Source organism: Mustela putorius, unplaced genomic scaffold (genome assembly GCF_011764305.1).
Source record: "Mustela putorius furo isolate JIRA1106 unplaced genomic scaffold, ASM1176430v1.1 tig00000738_pilon_pilon_pilon, whole genome shotgun sequence".
Taxonomy (NCBI): domain Eukaryota; kingdom Metazoa; phylum Chordata; class Mammalia; order Carnivora; family Mustelidae; genus Mustela; species Mustela putorius.
Window position 1 is genome coordinate 7,563,056 of NW_025421463.1, and position 16,824 is coordinate 7,579,879.

Genomic DNA, 16,824 nt, shown 5'->3' on the forward strand with positions numbered 1-16,824 from the left:
GTGAAGTGTTTCCCACCATCTGAGCTCAGTTTATGCAAAGGAGAGGGGACAGACACCCAAGTTTGTTGGCTGGGTTTGATCACTGACTGGCCACCTATTGGAGCTGGCCACTGTCCTGGGGTTTCCTGGTTCGTCCTAAGTGACAGTCCAACCTGGCTGACCACTGGCTCTGCTTCTTTCTTCGTCTGGGTGTGGGAGCAGTGGCAAAAGGAACAGTAGGAACCAGGTGAACTCAGAGGCCACGGGGAGAGGCTGTGCTGCTCAGATCCCAAGTTGACTCATGGCTAAGGGCGGAGGCGGGGGCACTCACCCTCCCATGAGCTGCAGAACCGAGGCTTTGTCCCTTCGGCAGGTGAGGTGCCAGAAGAACTTGGAGTCACCTGGCCCTGGGGTTGAGTTCAGGCCGGTGGTCCTAGCGAGTGCGCTGCCTTCTTGGACCCTCCATTTGTCCATCGTTAAGATGCGTGGGGCCTCAGCCCCAGGCGCCTGGTCCCCCCAGGCCGCCTCCAGCACAGGACTGGCTCATGCGGAGCACTGCCCGTCACTTCCCTTTTATTTCCCCTTCTCCCTCTGCAGGCCCCTGCCCCCCACCTGCCCCCCACCTGCCGCCCACCTGCCCCCCACCTCCTGCCTCTCTCATGCTTCCACACTCTGGGATCCCCATCCTTGCACCTGCTTGGGGGGAGCCTGGTGTCTTGCTCATGCAATCCCCTCACCTGGAGTGCCCTCTCTCTGGCACCAGCTTTTGGGTGCTAGCTCAAATGCTCATGGGCTCCAGTTCTCCCTCTGTGTAGCTCTGAGGTTCCCTTCCAGGAGATCCCCCGTGACCCCATCGCTTCCTGCCTTGTTTTATGGACACACGTGTCAGCTGGCATCTTCCCAGGGATCAGCTGTACCTTTTGCAAGGCTGAACTCACCAGCGCCTGATACTATGCCCAGCATACAGTAGGCACTCATTAAATGCTTAACACTTAGAATTTCGATCCATTGAATTCCTGGAAGCCTGAAGTCTTTGGAGAACAGCTCTGGCCTGGCCCCAGGGGCAAGAAGTGACACCCCAGCCTGGAGGATACCCAGGTCTCCCACGGGTGCCCCAGCTTAGCACCTGAGGGGCCCCGAGCTGTTCTGCCAGACCGCACGCTCCGCCTTCTGCAAACGGTTGTTGGGGCAGCAGCTTGGGTAAGTTCCACTTCCGCTTCCTCCTGCCTCCTGTCCTGCTGTGGCTGCTCCTCTGCCGGGGCGCCTTGCCAGGCTCTCCCAACCCCTGGAGCCCGCAGAAACCCTCTGTGCCCTGAGCTGTCACCAGCGCTGCCTCCCAGGTCCCGGACACGATGCAAGCCATCAAGTGTGTGGTGGTGGGAGATGGGTAGGTACCTGGCTGAACTTCCTCACCTGGCTGAGGCTCTTGACGGGGGTACCCTGAGATCCGCCTGTCCTGCCCAAATAGGAGTCCCTGGGAGGCAGCCGGGAGGAGCTGCTCCCCTCTTGTCCTGGGACCCAGAGAGAGCCCCTGAGGTGGGCTGAGGACAACTTCACCCTCTTTGCCTGCTTCACTCCGGAAGCTGCTTGGGTGGAGGTGGCTGGAGGGCACAGGACGGAGGGTGGAGGTGCCTGGGGCCCCTCCTCTGCACCCCGAGACCTGGAGCACGTCTCTTAGGGGACTGGTCTTCAACTCTGCGGATGCAGGTGCAGGAGTGGAGAGCCAAGATTCTGGCCTTTGTCCTCAGGCTGATCTGGGCTCTAGTATCTGGCTTGCATGGCTGGGTGTCTTTGGGCAAGCCACAGAGCCTCTCTGAACCTCTGTTCATCCATCTGGGAAGAGACCACGCCCCTGGGATTGATGTGGGGTCACCTGACCTATTTTGAGTGGCTGTGCTGGGCATAGTGTGCTCAATAACTATGAACCTCCTCCCCTCCTCCCTGCCTGGCTCTCCCCTCCCCCTCCCTGCAGCCTGCCTGGCTGGGGAGGATGTGTGGGGGATGTGGGTGAGAAGCAGGAGGGGGAGGGGGCATAAAGAGAAAGTGGAGGAAAGAAGCGATGTGAGGGTGATTGGGAGGGCTGGTGCGGGCTAGGCTGGGCTGAGGGGTCTTCTGGGCTGTGGGAGCACAGTGACCTTGGGTTGTCATGTCCCCGTGGGCCTCTTTCTAACAAGGTCTAAGAGGCCGGATCTGCCAGTCTCCGGTGCTAGCCTTCCACAGTGTCTCAGGCCCCAGCCCACAAGGTGCCTCCTGGGGTTTCCTGGGAGTCCAATCCAGCAAACCCCAGCATCTCAAGCTGGCAGACCTTCATTCCAATGCCCCGTTCTACAGAGGGGCAGCTTGAGGCTTGAAGAGACTCAGATCTTTCCTGGCCTGGGTTAAGCAGCCCTACATGACAGACGAACTTGGGCTCTGACAGGTTTCCTGAGAGCGGGTCCTTTATCAGCCCTCAGCTGATTCCGATGCACCGGCCTGGCCTTATCTGCCCACAGGCTGGGCTCTGTTCACTTCCGCTTTGTATCTGATCCGAGGAGAGGAGGGCAAAAGCCAACGTCCCAGTCATTCAAAGTCACCTTGGTGACAAGCTCTGGGCAGGGCAGTGGCGGGGAGAAGGTGGCCGGCCTCCTCAGAACAGGAAGTGACCAACACAGGAGCAGGGCTGGAAGGCCCAGGGCTGCCCCTTTGGTTGCTAGACTTGCCCTGCACTCCCGGTGCCCCCTCCCAGCCCCAGCGACCTGCAGACCCCGGGGAAGCCAGCGCGCAGTCCCTAGCACTTACTATGCGTCAGGTACTGGACTCAGTCATACCCCCTCTATCTGGTTTTCCCACCAACCTAATATGAGGCCCATTTTCCAGGTGGGAAAACCGAGGCTCCGAGAAGTTAAGTAATTTGCCCAAGACCTCATGGAACGTGAGGCCAAGTCTCTCTGACTTCAAAACTCCATGCTCTTAACCCCTGCTCTCTCTGGGGAGGTGGGAGGGAAAGAGGAGGGAGCGACAGGCTTTCCCTGATGTCGACCGGCTGTTACTCTCTGCGAGACATGGTGCTGGCTTCTTCCGTGGGCTTCACCTGATTTACGAATCAGCACACTCCTAGGAGGAGAAATGCCTCGTATCCCGATGTTCAAGATGGGGAAACTGAGGCCTAGGAAGATTAAGTGCCTTGCCCAAGGCCGTGTCCCTGGGAGGTGGTGGAGCTGGGATCTGGAACCCAGGCGTGTGACAGCAGAGGGCTGGTCAGGCACCGATTGTCCGGTTCAGTGGGCTCCCAGGTACCCCCAGTTCTTAACTGTGCCAGGTCGGCGTCACCTGGGAAAGCTTGTTAAAAATACAGATTCCCAGTCCTGTCTCGCACCATGGCTCAGAATCTCTGAGACAGGACCCTGAAGCCCACCCTTTAACACATAGCCTGGATGACCCTTGTGACTCAGGCTTGGGACCGCTGAACTTGGCATTCACAGGTGGGGAGACTGAGGCCTGGAGAGGTGGGGCTGGGTCTTCCCTGAGGGCTGGGCTGGGGGACCTGGAAACCTCCCAGCGTCCTGGGCAGGGGCCATGACCGCCGTCTCCTCGAACCTCCTGTCTTTCAGAGCCGTGGGCAAGACCTGCCTTCTCATCAGCTACACCACCAACGCTTTCCCCGGAGAGTACATCCCCACCGTGTGAGTCTGCAGGGGGCGGGAGCCAGGACACGCATCACCAAGCCCACCCCCTTGTCAGGCGCTTCCTGTGGGCTGGGCCTTGGGTGGGGCCTAGGAGGGGTGTCCCCACCTGGCAGAGCTGCCTGACGACCCGTCGGAAGCAGTGTGCAATGTTGAGGGGGGCAGTGCGGACCAGTGCCACCAGTGCTGAGGCCATCAGAGCGGGAGAGATGGGGCTGGTGAGGTGGGATGGGCGGCCCCCCGGCTGGGTGTGGTGTGGGCAAAGGGGGTCACGCAGGGCTGAGAAGTGGAGGGGAGCGTGGGCTGGTGGAGGAGGAGGAGGCTGTCCCTGGCCAAGGAGCAGGCAGCGGGACTTACGGGAGAGGGCTGTGCCATCTGGAGGCCAGTGGAAGGCCCTGCCCTCTTGTCGAGGGTGGAGGCAAGGCTGCTATTGGATGCCATGTGGGTGGGTGGCAGCCTCGGGAGGGAAGTACGTGGGGAAGCACCGGCCCTCGGCAGCCCCCTTGCTCACAGGACAGCGTCCCCACCCCCAGTGGGACACCGGCTTCTCCCAACCTTCCCTTCCAGCATCACTGCCCCCACGCTGCCTCACGTTCTGTCTGCTTGTCCCCGCCACACTCTCATTGGGCATTTCCACCTCAGGGCCTTTGCTCAAGCGGTTTGCTCTGCCTGGAGTGTCTTTCCTTCAAACTCGTCTCAGACCTCCAGGCCAGCTGCAGGGCCCCTCCCCCGGAGACTTTGTCACCCAGCCCCACAGCCCTCTCACTCCCCAGAAGACTTGATCTGATCTTTCTCGTGACCAGGAGTCTCTGTGGGTGGGAAGGCTCAGCCAGTTCCCTTGGGTCACCCCATCAGCTCAGTTTGGTGTCTCAGGCACGCCGTGATCTACGCGCTGTCTTACACACACTGGATGTGTTTTGAGTTGACTCGAATTCATGGAGAGGCCCTGAGACGGTCCATCGGAGCTAGCCTCCAGCCACTGAGGGCCGGCCGTGTGCTGGCCCCTGCAGGGAACATCACGCGTCTGCTTTTATTTGAGCCCCATAAGAGGTGGCATTCCACCTGGGCCGCCCATGGGGAAACTGAGGGTCACTGCAAAGGGGCCTCCTGACCCCCAGGACCCTGACTGGCATCCCGGCCTGGGCCAGAGGAAGGCAGGCAGCCAGGACAGGGCAAAGACACCCGCAAAGGGAGCCTGGAAAACCGATTTCTGCCCCAGGTCCCCAGACGGTCTGGTGATGGCACCTGTCCCACTCCGTGCCTGCTGTATTTGCCCCTGGGCCGTCAGTCACCTCCTAATGCTGACAGAGGGCTGACTCTAGGCCAGAGGAAAGGCAGCTTCTGCACAAGGTCACCATCATCGACCCTGCACTGGCTGCCTGCTGTCCTGCCTCTGCCTGTCCCAGCTGGCTGGGGGCGCATTTGCTGAAGGGCCTTAGACAAGTCACTTCCCCTATTAGAGGCTCAGTTTCTCTTTTTATAGGGACAAGACTGGACTGGGCAACCCCAGGCTCACTGCCGGGGTGCCTCCCCTGGGCAGGGAGATGAAGGGCGTGTTCTCTGGTGCAAGACAGGGAGAGGAGCAGAGGCCAGGCTGGACCCAGTTGTTCCTAATGTCTTGGAGAGCCCTGGCCCTTGGTGGTCCCTGGTGGTCTCAGGACACCACCCTTGCAGGCCAGACAGAATGAACCAGGCAAGCTCTGCCTTTCAGGACTCTGGGGAGTAGGGTCAGACACTTAGGGCCGTCTTGAAATTCTTGGCCTTTGCAGAGGGATCTTGCATTTTCGTTTTGCCTCTGCTCCTGCAAAGATGTGTCAGTCCTGCTTGTCCCCTTCCTGTGTGGTCCCGGACAGAGTTGTTTGGCTCTGGACGAGCCCTCCAAGGGGTTCCCGCTATAGTGCCTGTACCCCTGGTACAGGGAAGCGGAGATAAGTCACGCAGAACTCTTGACATTGGGAGGTGGGGCCGCTGGTGAGAGCGGAGTTGGGGAAAACAGGGGATCTCTGGCACAGAGATAAGATGGGGAGAGCTGCTGGGGTTCGGGGCCTGGAGGGTTTTCTGGGGAGGGTTTGCTGGGGCTCGGGGGGTTTTCTGGGGCTGGAGGGGTTTGCTGGGGCCGGGAGGGTCTGCTGGAGCCCAAAGAGTTTGCTGGGCCTGCAGGCACGTAGGCCAGCTCACAATCAGATAAGCAGGTGAGCTGCGCTCAGCTCCTTGCCAGGGGTAGGGGGTTAACAGCTCAGGGTCAAACCCTCATGCCACAGAGGGGGAGACAGTCTTGTGGAGGGTACTGGGGATACCAGAACATGGCAGGAGGACCCTGCGCTTGCCTGCCTGTGACACAGGGGCTCTCCCCCACCCACGTCTCCCCCTTACAACCATTCTCAAAAGGAAGCCCAGATGAGTTTTCAAAAGCGAAAATTAGATGCAGCTGTGCCCAGACCTAAGCCCCCTCCCACGGCCCCCCTTCACATTTGATACCGTCTCCTCTCCTGTCGTGTGAGTCCCGGAATGGCACCTGCCCCCCACCCCTAGCCTCATCTCCTACCATAGGCCCCCACCCTTACCCCCTCACTCCAGACCCTTGGGCTTCCCTGTGGATCCCATCAGCCTCCCCACACCCCTGTCCTCCTCCTGGCCATCACTCAGTTCCCTGCTCAGGGATCAGCTTCCGGACCCCTGCCTCAAGGGGTCCCTCCCTTTCACCCAGGCCCCGCCCCCCGCCCCCCTGCTTGATATTCTTTTTTTTTTTTTTAAAGATTTTTATTTATTTATTTAACAGAGAGGCAGGCAGGGAGAGAGAGGAGGAAGCAGGCTCCCCACGGAGCAGAGAGCTGATGCGGGGCTCGATCCCAGGACTCTGAGATCATGACCTGAGCTGAAGGCAGAGGCTTTAACCCACTGAGCCACCCAGGCGCCCCATGCTTGATGTTCTCTATGGCCCTTCCTGATCCGACTTCCCCTGCTGGCTCCGGGAGGACAGGGCCCTGGTCTGTCCGGTTCATGGCTATCCTACCAGCTTCTAGAACAGAGCGAGCATGTCCCTGGCACTCTGGAGTGACTGGGAGCTCTGGTCTGCTTTGAGAAGGTGCCAGAACTCAGCCACCCGCGGATAGCTCGGCTGGTGGGAAGGAAAACCACACAGTTAATTTAGGTCCCATTGGCCGGTACTTGAATTTCACCTTCATTTCACCTCCTGACAAGTCAAGCCTGGACTTCCATGGATGCGGACACCCAGGGTCTTCTGCTGGGCGTTCACTGCCCCTCGCCCGGCCTCCTGCCACCACGGGCAGCCCCTTGTGCCCCGCCTGGGACACCCTCCACCTCCCCCAGCCACCCTCCTCTCTCCTCTCTCACTGCCGGCTCCACAAGCCTCCCACTGGCCGCCCAGCTTCCCCCCTGACCCTCCTTCCGGGCTTCTACACCCAGTGGCCAAGAGGAGCCTCTTATTTTTTTTTAAAGCTTTTATTTTAGATTTTATTTATTTATTTGAGAGAGAGAGACAGACAGAGTGAAAGAGCATGAAAGGGGAGGTCAGAGGGAGAAGCAGACTCCCCATGGAGCTGGGAGCCTGATGTGGGACTCGATCCCAGGACTCTGGGATCATGACCTGAGCCAAAGGCAGTTGCTTAGCCAACTGAGCCACCCAGGCAGCCCAAGAGGAGCCTTTTCTAAATGCAGATGTGATCACACATCACCCACCCCTGCAGCCCCGCCTGGCCAAGCCTCTCCGCCGTGGCCTGTTGGCCTGAGGACCGAGACTTGAGTCCCAAGAGGGGTCCACGCCCCGCCTGACCTGGTCACTCCTCTCTTGTCCCCATGTCACGAGCCATGCATGCCCTCTGATCTCTGGGTTCCTTGAGTACACCTTCTTCCTTTCTGGGGGTGGGCTTGGGGCGGGGGTCCGGCGATGCTGTGTGCTGAGCTCCCTTCTCCCACGTCCCCAGTCCTCTGCTCCACTCCATTCCAGGGTCAGGGCTGGGCCTGCAGCCCTGAGAATACAGAAGGAGGCCGCACGGACTCGGGGTGAACACACGCCATCTGTGTCACCTCGGGCAGGTCTCTTCCTATTCCTGAGTCTGTGCCCTCATGGGTAGCATGGGAATAAGGGTGGTAACTGCTCCCTGGGCCCACTGAGGTGGTCTAAGTAGGAAGGGCCTGGAACTGTCATTGACACCCCTGGGTGTTCAGCAAATGTGAGTTCTCTGTCTTCCCACAGCTCAGGGAAGCCTCACACCCAGGCTCAAACCCCCGCCTCTCCAGCCACAAAATAGCCCCCATGTTTACCCTGTGGGATTTTCTGAATTGGGGAACAGGACTTACTTAGTCCTGGCCACCGCCAACTGACTGTGAGATCTTGGGCAAGTGCCTTCCTGTCTGTGGGCCTGTTTCCTCATCTGGAAAAAGCGGTGGGGGCCGGCCAGAGCGGTGGTGTAAGGTCCCTCTGGTCCTGGCCGCCCCTGAGTCTCAAATAAGGGGGACCCTGGAGGGCCATGGGTCCCTGCTGCGTGCCTGCAGCGATCCCCTGGACCCTGGCAGCCAGGCCTCTGGGGAGGGACAAGCGGGTATGTGTGAGGACATTGGAAATGTGATCTCAGCAGCTTAGCATCTTCCCTCGGGGTGACCTGACTGTCCTCTGTCTCTTCAGATCCTCCTAATGGTCCTAAGAGAAAGGACTTTTTTTTTTTCACATTGAAGAAAGTGAGGCTCAGGGAAGGTAGGTGACTCACCCAGGGTCACACAGCCAGAACAAGGCTTCACAAGGAACTCTGGTCCTTCCTAGTTCTGGGTGGCTGTCCCTGGGGAAATCACCGTCCTCCCCCCCCCCCCAGCCCCGGGCCCTTGCTCACTAACAGAGGTCACAGAAGGAGCAAGGCTCGAATCCCAGCTCCTATGCTTATGAGATGGTTGGCTTTGGAAAAGTTACTTGACATCTTGAGGCCTCAGTTTCCCCATCTGTCTGATGGGAGTAACTTGAGGTTCTTTTGTCTTAGGTTACCTGAGACTTCAAGACCTAACATAGAAAGGTCCCTAGCTTTCTGCCAGGCCCCAGATCTGGTACTTGGTGCTGCTCCAAGGTCCCAGGACCCCACTCTTTCCCCACTGCCACGGCCCCTGAGACCGTGGGGATGGCTCCGAGAGGACACAGGCCTTTGGCTCAAAGAATCTTAGGCGGATTTTGGGCACCAGAATTTCAGGCTGGACATTAGAGAGAAGAGTGTCCCAACCCTGTAAGTGTGTCCCAAAGGGATGTTCCTGACCGAAGCGAAGGCCCTTCTTTTCCCATTATGCCCTGCGGTGTCTTTCTGGACAGCGGCTTCTTCCTGACATCCCCCGGCAGTGTGGGTGGCATCCAGAGCTGGTACACAGAGCACCTACTGTGTGCCTTATACTGTGCTGGCCTCAGGGTGCTGTGAGGAGCAAGCCAGGCATGGCGCCTGCTTTGGCACAAAGATTGCTGGCTTGGCTGGACTGGCTGGGGGCCAGGAAAAGCTTTCTGGAGGAGGTGACCTGGAGATGGGGCTAGAGGCGGGTGAGTAAGAGTCAGCCGGGCACGGTGAGGAGGAGTGAGGGAGGAAGAAGAGTGGGAAGTCAGAGGAGGAGTGTCTGTAAGAATTTCCAGGCAGCGGAGAACGGGTCATCTGTGGAACTGAGAGGTGACTGGAATGCTCCACAGATGAATAAGCATGGTGTGTTAAAATGCCAGGCTGCTCACTTCTGGGTGCGTGTGTATGTGTGTCTTTCTCAGAACAGGTGTCTTTGGAGTCACTCTGAAACATTAGGGCTTCTTCAGCCTGTCACTGAGCGACATTCCGGGAGGGCTTCCTGGAGGAGGTGGCATTCCAAGGGCTTCATTCAGTTCACTTTAATTTCGATCCACTCACTAAGTGCTAGGCCTGAGACTAGAGAGGAAGAAGGCACAGGCCCTGCCCTCCTGGAGCCCAGGGCCCCAGGCAAGACAGAGACACCCTCACAGCCTCTTTCAGTCAAGATAAAGAGGGAGGGAACAATGGGCTCTTTCCAGGTGAGGGATAGAGAAGGAAGTGGCCTGGAGCTTTCCCCAGAAAGGAGGAGCTGCCCGGGCAGGATTTTGAAGCACGAATAGGAAACAGGGGTGAAAGGGTATAAAAGTATATTCTAGACAGAGGCACAGATGGGAGAAAAATCCTGGAGAGTGGGTAGGACTGTGTGGTCAGGATAAGTGGGAACATTTGGACAAAGAGAGGTGGGGAAGGGCATTCTGGGCAGGAGCAAGTCCAGGGAGGTAGGCAGTGTAAGCTTTGCCCAAGAAACAGCTTGGCTGATGTATGAGGGGAAGAGAAGGCAGAGGAGCCTGAGGTCTCAGTGGACCACGTCCAGGGATGCAGAGCAGGGCCTGCATGGGTAGCCTCAGTGAGGAGAGACAAAATGATGATCCTTGGCCCTCACAGGCAGGAGGTGAGGGCATCTCCGGAAAGCACAGGGCAGTGAATGCTAGAATCACACCCAACTGATTTCCCACTTAGTTTGGTCACTCACTGGCTGTGTGGCCTTGGGGAGGTCACTGTACCTCTCTGATCCCAGTCTTCTTTCCCACAGGCTGAGAAACCAGCACCTTCCTCTAGTGAGAAATACTGTTGGGTTGAATAAAAAGAAAATCTAGAAGCTTGTTTGACTGCCCAGGTGGTCTCGCTGGTGCTGGCAGGGGATTTTGGCTGTTCCTGTCAGTACCCTGCCCCACCATCCCTTTGGCGCATGTCTTATCTGTGTGTGTTGGTGGCATTTCTTGAAATTGTCTGTGACTGATGGCTTTCGGTGTGCACTTGGGGGTGGGCTGGAAGACCAGGGATTTAGCCCTAGGACGTCCTTCTGCCAATGAAAGATAGAGGGCTGGATAGAGACCCCAAGTCATGCCCCTTAGAGGCACCCCGTCTCCAGCGGCCCCAACAGTAACAGCTCACTGGCTGGCCCTTCCTTGTCTCTTCCCCACTCCCCTCCCAAGGCTGCCACTGTGTCGCCTCCTCGTCTCAGGGTTTGCTTTGAGGGGGACCCCTCCTGCCATGGGGGGTGACCAACCTCAGGCCAGCATAGTAGGTTGGGAAAGTCGGATCAAGCCTTAGAGGAAATGGCGTATGGCCTAAAAAAAATCACCTCTCAAAGGATAGGCAGGGGCAGAAAGGTGATTGGAGACAATATTTTCCTCTCGATGCTTACCTGTATTAAGAATTTTTTAAATGTAGGGGCACCTGGGTGGCTCAGTGGGTAAAAGCTTCTGCCTTCGGCTCGGGTTGTGATCCCAGGGTCCTGGGATAGAGCCCTGAATTGGGCTCTCTGCTCAGCGGGGAGCCTGCTTCCCCCCATTCTCTCTCTGCCTGCCTCTCTGCCTACTTGTGGTCTCTGTCTGTCACATAAATAAATAAAATCTTAAAAAATATATTTTTTAATGTAATGAATCAGTAAGGAAAAAAAAGGAAAGAAAAGCCAAGTGCCCAGCGCTGTGTGACTGCCTATGACCACCCCTACCTGGGTCTTGGCCTCCGCACGGAGCGATTCGAGGCTGACCGCAGGCCTGCGCTCCGGGCGTGGAGACTGACTCTTCTGGACGTCCCCCCACAGGTTCGACAACTATTCAGCCAACGTGATGGTGGATAGCAAGCCCGTGAACCTGGGGCTGTGGGACACGGCCGGGCAGGAGGACTACGATCGCCTCCGGCCACTCTCCTACCCACAGACGGTGAGCTGCCCTGAGCTCAGCCTGCTCCGGCTGGGGACGATGCCCTGGGGCCAGTGGCTGGGGACCCCTGCCCATCGCAGCGGTGCCCTCCTGGGCGGAGCTGGAGCTTCCTCCCCGTGCCTCTCCCTGCCCTCCTGCAGTACCCCTGCTCTCACTGTGCCTGTCTCTCCAGCCCCTCTGCCTCTATGGGCTCTGGCACTTCCTGGCTCCCCAGGCAGACCCTGGATGGGGCCTCCATAGGGAGCCCAGGACTCTGAGTCCCAGGGGCTCTGGGGAGGGGAGGAGAGATGGGGGCAAGCTTGCAGGTGGCTCTGTGGCTCCTAGGCCCTGGCACCCTTGGTGTTCCTTCCAGGCTGGCGATCAGCTGACAGGTAGTGAGCACCTGGTGAGGAGTACGGGTTCTGGAGGCAAGCCCTTGATCTCACTTTCCCCATCTGTAGAATGGGGCCATAGCCATACTGCCTGTAGAGGGTCCCCTGATGATTCACCACTTGGGACAGGCTTTTCCGAAGGGTTGGATAAACAGCTCAGGGGATGCCCGGCGGGGGGTGGGGGGGGAAGGGGCGGGCTGGGATGCCTCCAGGCCTCCTCTCTGGGTGACTGTTGCCTGCTCTGTCTCCAGGACGTCTTCCTCATCTGCTTCTCCCTCGTTAGCCCTGCCTCCTATGAGAACGTCCGGGCCAAGGTGAGCAGCACAGAGCGGGACCTTGGGGGCTTGGGGCAGGTGACCCTGAGGGAGGGAGGAGATGCAGGGGGCGCGGAGGGAGGGGCTGCAGGGGACGTGGGCAGAGAGCGTTCCCAGGGCCAACCAGGGCTGGGTGGTGGCTCTGGGGACTCCGGGGGTGAGACTCAGAGGGGGTTCAGAGGGGGCTGGGGTCATTAGCTTTCCTCCCCACACTCTGTGACCATGTCCCCGCTCTCCTCTGCACACAACCTCTGCCTGCCTTTTATCTCTCGTGAATCTTGCTTCTTCTTTTCCTGTAACCACATCCCCCCCACCCTGGACCACCTCATGCCTCCTCCCCTCACGCCCTCGTGCCCCCTCATCTCTTCTCACACTTGGCGCCCCTCTTGTCCCCATGCCCATGCCCCCTCGGCCTCCCCCCCACCCCCCCGCCGGCCCAGTGGTTCCCCGAGGTGCGACACCATTGCCCCAGCACACCCATCATCCTGGTGGGCACCAAGCTGGATCTGCGGGACGACAAGGACACCATTGAGAGGCTGAAGGAGAAGAAACTGGCGCCCATCACCTACCCGCAGGGTCTGGCCCTGGCCAAGGAGATCGGTACGGGGCTCGGGCTCAGAGAGGGGAGCTGGCTGGCTGGGAGAAGTGCCTTGGAGCGGACAGAAGCAGGCACAGAGTGACATGTGTGGTGCCTGCTCTGAGCACAAGCAGCCAAGTCAAGCTTGGGTTATCCAGGAAGGCTTCCTGGAGGACGTGCCTCTGCCTTAGGTTTGAAGGATGACTTCCCTGCTGCCTCCTTCTCACCTCCCTTTTCCCCAGCCTCCCTCCTCAGACCAGCTGCTCTTTGCCTCCTGATCCCTGGGCCAGAGAAGTAAAGTGACTTCTCCAGGTCACACAGCCAGGGGGTGGCAGAACTGGAATTTGAACACAAGATAGCAAATTGCTGGTCTGGGGGCTTCCTCGTGGGGACTCGGAGCTGCCTGCCCCAGGGAGGCTGTAACTGGGGGGTCTGGCCTCTCTCCCGGCGCCTGCGCCTGCTGTCCCAGGTCCAGTTGTGACCTGCCTGTAGCCTGGGGATGGCACATCTGCCCTAGAACCTGGTGTCCCCAGCCGGGTTTGACCCCCATGAGCAGTGACACCCCCTGCCCCGGCCTGGGGCACTCTGCCTCGCCACAGGGTCCTGCAGGTCCAGGGTTTGGCCCCTGAGTAGGTAGGGTCTCCCCGCCCCAGCCCTGCCTCAGCCCCACCGCTCTTCCTTCCGCCGGAAGTGGGAGGGCTCTGGGGACTCACATCTCTACAGGAAGAGAAACCGCAGCTGTCACCTCCCCCTTCCTGTGACTAGTCCTGCGACATGGCCATCTCCCTCAAGGGGTCCTGGGCTGCCTCTTAAGCCTTGGGTCCTGAGCCCCACTCTGGGGTCCTTGGCTCCTCAGCCCTGCGGGGGTTGTACCCTTGCCTTCTCTTGTTCTCTGACTAACTCATCCCCCAACTCCTTTTGCCCCGTGGCTCTAACTCTTTAGCCTGCATGTGACCCATCCCCTTCTAAAGCATGTGCTTTGGGGCAAGGAGAAGGGGCCTGGAAGCCTGGATGTTGGTCCTGGTTCTAGCACTGATAGTGTGTGTGACCTCGGGAAAGTGGGACCCCCTCTCTGGGCCTCAGTTTCTCCATTCGTACCGGCTGGCCTGCATGATCCCTGAAGGTGCTTTCTCCTCTGTAAGGAGGTGGCTCGAGGTCCTGCCTTGGTCCCTGGATGATCCCTCCTGGAGCTGATCCCAAGTGTGGGTGGGGCAGGGGCAGTGACTTTGAACTTGACTGGGACCAGTCTGGGCCCAAGGGGAGGTCCAGGAGAGCTGCAGGTCTGATGGGGGGTGGGAGAGAGACAGCAGCTGCCTCCTAACCTGCCCCCCACCATGTCCTCTGCAGCTGCTTGGCCCTGCCTGCCTCAGCTTGACAGGTGTCCTGGGTCACCATGTCTTAGACAGAAGGGAGGCTCAGGCACAAACAGACTGACGGGAGTCGTCGGGTGGTCAGAGGCAGAGCCAATGAGAGCCCAGCACCCCCACTCAGGACCCTTGTTCTGGATGCCACTGGGCCAAGAAGAGCAAGAGGGTGTCTGGTTCTGGGGAGGAGGCATTTGGTAGGTGTGGAAGAAGTGGACACAGGCTCTGGTCCCTTGCAGGGAGACAGCCGGATGCCCAGGGACACCCTTCTAGGCACAGAATGTTATAAGGTGATAAGGCTCCCAGACCGAAGCAAGGGCACTCTGTCCCCGCCAGCCAGGCCCTGGGACCACTGCCCATGCTCCCTGGTGGGAGAGTGCTCCCGAGTAGAGGGGAGACATCCAACACGTGACTTTGTGCAAGGGACATGCTCTCTGAACCTCAGCTTCTTTGACCCTGCCCCACTTTTGCTTTCTTCCCAACCCCAGGTCCTCCATGGGCTTCCTTCTTCCAGGGGCTGCCCTCTCCAGAAGTCCTGGCTCCCCTCTCCCCAGCTGCATGTCTCTGGGACCCAGGCTTCCCCTCTCTTGGCCTGTTTGTTGATCTGTAAGCGGGGAAGTATTTCTTCACATGGTTTTTTGGAAGCACCCAGGCCAGTGCTTGGCAGGGAACAGGTGCCCATCAGAGCCTGTCTGCTTCCTTCCCCAGAGAAGAGCAGACCCCAGCATGGGGGCAAAGTTCCCCTTCCTGCCCCTCTCTTTCCTCTTGTTCCTGAAATATGCCCCCAGCCCTTTCGAAGAAGGGTTTTTGTGGTTCCTTACTTTGGGGAAACTGTGTCGTAGTGCTTATGGGAACTCACAGAGGTTCCTTCCAGAAGGTCAGGGAATGCTGCCACTGGAGTGGGGGCTCAGCCTGCCTTTCTGGCTGTCTGGGCCCACAGCTCCTGCCCTGAGCTGTCACCTGGGAGAAGCCTGGTCCCCTCAGGTGGGGGAGGAAAAGCACTCTCATCCCGGTCCCTCACGGACAGCCCCCAGCCACCCCTCAGGGGAGGAGAAACATTCAGCATGAAACTTTGGACAGACGACTCCCCACCTATGACCCTCAGTGTCCTCGTCTGTAAAATGAGGTGACGCTAAGGAATGGTCAGATGACATTTGGAAGGTCCTGGCGAGCACCTCAGGCCTCCTGGGGAAGTTTCTAGAAGAAACGGAGGCAGAGAGAGATTCAGTCACTGTCACTTGAGCTCCCTTTCCCCCCAGGAATGTATCCAAACTGCTGCCTGCCTTCCACAAATTAAGGGCTGCCGTGTCTAAGAAAACTTCAGACCTGCCCCTGTGGGTCTTGGCCTCTCTTTTTGAGGTCCAGCTTCCTATTCCAGGCATGAGGAAGCGGAGGCGCGGGCGGTGGTCCCCTGACCCCACGGCCTGGCTCGGGAGAGGTTTCTGCCCAGGGCCCTCCCTGACCTTGGCTTCTGCCTTTTTGATGTTCCCCCCACCGCCCCCCCCCCAGACTCTGTAAAATACCTGGAGTGCTCGGCCCTCACCCAGCGAGGCCTGAAGACCGTCTTTGACGAGGCGATCCGGGCCGTCCTGTGCCCCCAGCCCGTGCGGCCACAGAAGCGTCCCTGCAGCATCCTGTAGGGTAAGAGAGCCTCCTTCCTTGCTCCGTGACCGTCCCCACCCGAACACAGCACGTTCCCGCCAGGAAGGGGCGTCCTGCCATGACTCTGTGGCCTTCCGTTTCGCAGGGGATGGCATTTAGGCCAAGACAGAAGGGGGAGTATCAAAGCGGCCTCAGTTTCCCTATTTGCCTGAGCTCCCTCGGCAGGGAGCCCGGGTCTCAGAAGGAAGGCGTGTCAGAAAAAAAGCCAGAGCCACGGCAGGGGTGCCATGAGGCTTCCACTCTGCCAGCCCTGCCGGAGGGAAGAGGGATGGATAGATGCCTTTGGCCCCTGCCCCCAGGAGAGCCCAAGTGGGTCCAGGGTCTCCCTAATACCCACCCATAAGGGTGGAGGCAGGGCAGACGGAGCTGAGGCTCTTGGGGCGGAGGAGGGACGCGGGGGCACGCAATTCTGCTTGTCCCCAGGTCCTTACCCCCTGCATGTCTCCTTTCCAGGTGGCGCCCAGCCCTCCCAGCCAGATGGCTGTGACCTCCGGGGTCCTCACCCAAAGCCCAGCGGTACCCCGGCTGGCCCTGTTGTCCCCTCCCTGTGGTGTTTCTTAGCAGATGGCTGCAGATTGGTTGCTCATCTTCTCCGGGCTGGAAGCCCCCGGGGGCTGGAAGGCTGTGAACTTGCAGGCTTCGCTCCTGATTCCTTACTCCCGCCTTCGCAGGGGCCAGAAGGGAGCCATTAGTGTGGTCAGCACCCGCTGCCGCACGTGGCAGCATCTACCCCTTGACCCCAGTCCCACCCAATGCCCGAATCCCCTCTGGAAATTTCGGACAGGATGATGGCCAGCCACCACTCGCATACCTTCAGGGATGGGTCTCTCACTCCCTCCTGAGGTGGCTACTCCAGTATTGATGGTCTTGCTTGTCTGAACGTTCTCCTACTGAGCTAAAATGGGTATCTCAGAAGTTTGCTCCTGCGGCCTTAGCCCTCCTTTCCCGGACAACATCAAATCAAATTCTTTGCATGTCAGTGGGTCCCTGCAACAGCCAGTCAAAAACCGGGATCCCACTGACTCCTCCGGTTGCTCAAGTCTTTCTCCGTCATTCACAGAGCTACATTTGCCTGTAGGAGTCTTGAAACTTTCAGTCCCTGCCAGTCAGGACTTTTGCTACTGCAAATGGAAAACCTAATACAACCTGCTTAAGCAGAAAATAAACCTATTGATCCTATGAAA

General features: G+C 58.9%; 1 protein-coding gene across 2 annotated transcripts; it reads left to right on the forward strand.

Moving 5' to 3' along the window:
- Nucleotides 1-1,181: 1,181 nt before the first annotated feature.
- On the forward strand, nucleotides 1,182-16,824 carry RAC2 (Rac family small GTPase 2). Of its 2 annotated transcripts, XM_004743172.3 has the most exons (7): nucleotides 1,184-1,366; nucleotides 3,570-3,641; nucleotides 11,235-11,352; nucleotides 11,975-12,037; nucleotides 12,478-12,637; nucleotides 15,488-15,619; nucleotides 16,094-16,824. In XM_004743172.3, exons 1-6 carry the CDS (start codon nucleotides 1,332-1,334, stop codon nucleotides 15,616-15,618), a joined length of 579 nt encoding a protein of 192 aa, XP_004743229.1. In that variant the 5' UTR covers nucleotides 1,184-1,331; the 3' UTR covers nucleotide 15,619; nucleotides 16,094-16,824. The 2 variants fall into 2 exon arrangements, with proteins under 2 accessions (XP_044939840.1, XP_004743229.1); XM_045083905.1 differs by lacking the exon at nucleotides 16,094-16,824 and having other exon boundaries at nucleotides 1,182-1,366; nucleotides 12,478-12,644.

What these genes read in the sequence shown, in the direction of transcription:
- RAC2 (XM_004743172.3), top strand. Translation starts at nt 1,332, where the DNA reads ATGCAAGCCATCAAGTGTGTGGTGGTGGGAGATGG. An exon ending in TGTGTGGTGGTGGGAGATGG is followed by an intron (nt 1,367 to 3,569) that starts GTAGGTACCTGG and finishes CCTGTCTTTCAG; the next exon opens with AGCCGTGGGCAAGACCTGCC. An exon ending in GGAGAGTACATCCCCACCGT is followed by an intron (nt 3,642 to 11,234) that starts GTGAGTCTGCAG and finishes GTCCCCCCACAG; the next exon opens with GTTCGACAACTATTCAGCCA.